At 38.6% G+C, this 5,013-nt stretch overlaps 1 protein-coding gene across 4 annotated transcripts in view; it reads left to right on the top strand.

Annotated features, from left to right (window-relative positions):
• Positions 1 to 5,013, top strand: part of AASDH (aminoadipate-semialdehyde dehydrogenase) — a 22,457-nt gene that overhangs the window by 2,567 nt on the left and 14,877 nt on the right. For 3 of the 4 annotated variants that reach the window (XM_014583891.2, XM_014583890.2, XM_014583889.2), the window contains exons 2-3: positions 1,434 to 1,695; positions 3,236 to 3,356. In XM_014583891.2, the coding sequence (XP_014439377.1) occupies positions 1,466 to 1,695; positions 3,236 to 3,356 (351 nt within the window). In that variant the 5' untranslated portion in view covers positions 1,434 to 1,465. The remainder of the gene's footprint in view (positions 1 to 1,433; positions 1,696 to 3,235; positions 3,357 to 5,013) is intronic. The other variant, XM_014583893.2, reaches the window with a different exon arrangement.

The following is a 5,013-nucleotide window of genomic DNA, read 5'->3' as shown; positions in this document are numbered from 1 at the left end:
AAAGCGAGAAATCACCCCCCAGGGGGAATGGCTACACCACAATCCCTTCTCCTCCATTCTCCTCTTGGTATCTTGGGCATGCACACACACACACACACCGGGCATGAGTTTAAGCTACCATGTCTGGGACTCAAACCACAGTCGACTACATGGGAGTCCAGTGACATAGCCATTATGCCAACTACTGGTCCCAAGAGTTGTTTCTTTATAAGTATCACTGATGATACTGTTTCAATTTTTTTTTATATAAAGTCTGAGCTGAGATGCTCAGAAACCTAATAATGCTTTATTGAGATGTAATGCTATATTTACAGTCTAAATTCATTTGTTGACAATTTAAAAATCAAACTATAGGGGCCAGAAGGTGGCATGATAGTTAAGGCACTGGATTCCCACACAGTCGACTACAGTTCAAGTCCTGGACCTGGCAGCTTGGAAATCATGTTGGGTGTGTGTGCATGCCCAAAATCTAGAGAGGAAAATGGAGAAGAGATTGTAATGTGATCGTCTCCCCTCCCACACAGCAGGAGATACAGGGGGTGATTTCTCACTTTCCCTCTCTCTTTCTCTCTCTCTTTTTGGCAAGTACACATCCCTTATGGCAAAAACCTAAAAAACAAAAACAAAAACCCACTATAATATGAGAAGGTTTATAACAATGATAAAAGTGTGACTTCTATAAAATAATATATAGTGATAAGCACTTTTTACATATAATGATCTAAAACTAGATGGATGGGGGACAGGATATTTTTTAACAGTATTATTTTATTGAACTGTATTTGTTTTTTTATATTTTAATTTGATCAGAGAAGAACAGAGTGAGAGTGAGAGAGAGAGAGAGAGAGAGAAAGAGAAATGGGGGGGGGAGTGAGAAAGCAAGCCACCAGGTCCAGGACTCAAACCACTGTCAGCCATGTGAGAGTCCAGCGCCCTTAACCTGCTGGCCCCCAGATATTTTTTCCTTCTTTATCAGATTAATTTTCCTTTCATCTAAGTTCACATCCTACAATAATTTAGACTTTATTGGCATTATTAGTCTTAAAGTCACCATACAGAATTTTCACCAAGATCAATCTGTAATAATAACTAAAGGAAAATGAAAAATTTAAGTGTGTATTGCTTTAAATTTGTTTTTTTTTTATTTTTTCCCTATATTTCTTTTTTACATTGCGATCATTTGACAGAGAAATCTGCATTTCTGCCTCATTGGCTCTTCTCTGTGTATACTACTCCCTGAATTTTTTTCAAGCTCTCATCCAGTGTTAGATTAATTATATGAAACTAATTTTTAGCCTCATTGTTCTCAGCAAAGTTACTATAGACATTTCATAAGTTCAGAGAATCTTCTATGTATCTCCAATATAGTTATTTTAATGATTCTTCCCACCACATTTCTTAAAACTCTTTCTTCCTCTGACATTCATACGTAGGGTTCTCTGCTACCAATGCGAATGTCAGTGAGATGACTCTTCAGGAACTGGTGCGTCAGGCCGCCTCCCTTTATTTGGACAGGATAGCGGTGTGTTTCGATGAGTGCAACAACCAGCCTCCAGCTTATTATACCTACAAGACCGTGATTAATGCTGCATCAGAATTATCAAATTTTTTGCTATCACACTGTGACTTTCAAGGAATTCGGGAAATTGGTCTCTACTGCCAGCCTGGGATAAACTTGCCCTGTTGGATTTTAGGGTAATATTTTTAGAATTACAAACTTGATCTGCTCTAACCTAGTTTGTAATTTTTTTAATATATAGGATGCCTTACAAGTTCCTGTTCTGTTGACAGTTGGGTTTGTCTGTATTGCTTGGTCAGTTCTGGAGAAGCTAAAGGAGTAAATATTTCCCCTTATTATTATTATTATTATTATTTACTTTTTTTTTCAAAAAGGTTTTTTTTTTGCTATAGGGTGCGTGTGCTCGCCAGACAGAGAGCGACAGAGAGACAGAAAGCGAGAAATCACCCCCCAGGGAGGATGGCCATGCCACAATCCCTTCTCCTCCATTCTCCTCTCAGAATCTTGGGCATGCATGCACATGCGCCTGGTGTGAGTTTTAAGCCAACAAGTCCAGGACGCGAACCACGGTCGACTACATGGGAGTCCAGCGACATAGTCATTACACCAACTGCTGGTCCCAAGGTATTCTGATTTTGGTTAAATGCCTCTTTTACAGTATGCAGATTCTCATAACTTGCATATTAGTAAGTTGAATATGGATGTATCCTACAGATGACAAAATTAAACTCTGCAACATATTTAGTATTTTACTAGCAGTTAACCAATTATATTACATAGTAATAAATTAACTTTTTTAAAAAATGATTATTTTATTTATTTATTTTGATCAGAGAGGGACAGAGTGAGAGAGAGGGAAAGTGAGAAAAGCAAGCCACCAGGTTCAGGACTCAAACTGCAGTTGGCCATGTGAGAGTCTAGTGCCTTTAACCACCATGCCACCTGCTGCCCCCATAAAAATTTTGTATTTCCCTATATTAAGTGATGAGATTTGATACCTGTTTTATGCATTCATGATATTAATCAATAATAAGATAAAATAGCAATATATATATATATATATATTTGAGAGTCTTTTTTTGCTATAGGGTGTGTGCACTCACCGCAAAGACAGAGAGACAGAAAGTGAGAAATCACCCCCCAGGGGGGATGGCCATACCACAATCCCATCTCCTCCATTCTCCTCTCAGGATCTTGGGCATGCATGCTCGGCATGAGTTTAAGCCACCGGGTCTGGGACTCAAACTGCAGTTGACTACATGGGAGTGTAGCGACATAGCCATTATGCTAACTGCTGGTCCCAAGACAGCAATATTTTTATTTATTTTTATTTTTAATTTTTGAGAGGTTTTTGCTATAGGGCGCGTGCGCTCGCCAGACAGAGGGACAGAAAGCGAAAAATCACCCCCCAGGGGGGATGGCCACGCTGCAATCCCTTCTCCTCCATTCTCCTCTTGGGATGTTGGGTATGCACGCACACGCACCCGGCATGAGTTTTAAGCCACCGGGTCTGGGACGCGAACCACGGTCGACTACATGGGAGTCCAGCAACATAGCCATTATACTAACTGCTGGTCCCAATAGCAATATTTTTAACCACTAGTGTGTCAATGGAAACATTGGAAATTTCTGATAAATTCAGAAATTTCAGAGACAAATAGAAGTACTGAAAGGATGGTCTTATATTCTGTGCTGACTCTGTTCTTGTTGCTTTAGAATTCTCCAAGTCCCTGCTGCTTATGCACCTATTGATCCAGACTCGCCACCATCTTTATCAACTCATTTTATGAAAAAGTGTAATCTGAAGTATGTCCTTGTTGAGAAAAAGCAAGTTAACGTAAGTTGGGGTTTTAAACTGTTTCTTGCATATATGTTTGTATGTGTGTGTTACATTTATCTCTCAATTGAAGGATTCCCTCCTCCCTTGTATTGTTTTTTTTTTATTATTATTATTTTTAAGGTTTTTGCCTTAGAGCACATGCACTTGCCAGAGAGAGAGATGGAGAGAGACAGTGAGAGGCAAAATTGGAAATCATCCCCTGGGGGAATGACCATGCTTCAGTCACATCTCCATTCTCCTCCTGGGATTTTAGGCATGCATGCACATGCACCCGGTGTGGTTTTTAAGGCACCAGGTCTGGTACTTTAATCACTGTAGGCCACGTCACCTGCTGGCCCCCCTTGTATTGGTTTCTAAATTCGCAAACTCTAACAGAGATTTTCAGTACTGATACTATTGACATTTTCAGTTATGTTGTTTATTGTGAGAAATGTCCTGTATGTTATAGGGTGTTTAATGATATCCCTGGTCACTACTCATAAAAAGTCAGTTATACCTCTCAGCTGTGACAACCAAAAATGTCTCTAGACATTGTCATGGAGACATCTTTTATCCTCAGTCTCAATTGAGAACTATTATTTTTTAAATTATTTATTATTATTATTATTAAGTTTTGCTACAGGGCATATGTGCTCACCAAGGGAGACAGAGAGAGAGAAAGGGAAAGTGAGAAAGCCATTAGGTCAAGAATTGAACTAAGTAATCGGCCATGTGGGAATCCAGCGCCTTAACCACCATGCCACCTGCTGGCCCTAAGAACCATTATATGGGGTGAACGTTTAGTCTTATAATATATATTGAACATTGTTTTGAATTTCCTTTCTCTTTCCAAAATATTTCCTGTACTGGAAAATGTTTATAATACTTGAAACTTTTATCTTTATATATGTATGGTAGTTGTATTGCTCAACATTAAAGAATTATAACCAAGCTTACATTTTGAAAAAAAACTTTGACACTTAGACCTGACATTTATGAAAAGTAAATTTATTATTGTTTGCATTTTTTAAAAGAATTATGTATTTAATTTTATTATCTTTTTAAAATTTGTTATAGGACCTGTGTGCTGAATAGAGATAGAGATAGAAAGTAAGAAAGCAAGCTGCCAGGTCCGGGACTCAAACTGCAGTTGGCCATGTAGGTGGCTAATGCCTTAACCACCATGCCACCTGCTGGCCCCTGTAATTTTCATTTTTAAGTGACCACCAACCAAAGATGTAGTCAAGAGACCTTGTTTTAGGGGCAAGAATTGCTATTATATGTTAAATAAGGTATAGCTCTTATTAATTAGAATGTCTTTGTTCCTTAAGATTGTTTCAGCAAAGAGGAACATTATGGAAGTTATATTCAAGTTATTCTGTTTTTTCTTTTTTTTTTTTTTAACTTGTCAGAGGACTCACGTGCTCACCAGAGAAAGACAAAGAGAGAGAGGGAGAAAGCACCCGCAGTAGTATGTGACCATGCGGTGGTTCCAGTTATCACCCACTAAGGCCAGATTTCAAAGCATGAACCTTTGGGGGGTAAACCATTATCCAAATCATAATAGTTCATTATCACACTTAACCACATTGCATTGCAATCACAAGTTTTTTGTTTTTTGTTTTTTGAGAGTTTGAGAGGTTTGGGCTCGTGGGCACGCCAGACAGACAGAGAG

The sequence above is a fragment of the Tupaia chinensis genome, unplaced genomic scaffold (genome assembly GCF_000334495.1).
Source record: "Tupaia chinensis unplaced genomic scaffold, TupChi_1.0 Scaffold144982_1, whole genome shotgun sequence".
NCBI classification, from domain to species: domain Eukaryota; kingdom Metazoa; phylum Chordata; class Mammalia; order Scandentia; family Tupaiidae; genus Tupaia; species Tupaia belangeri.
Note: the sequence above shows the minus strand (reverse complement) of the source record. Positions and strands in the feature narration are given on the sequence as shown.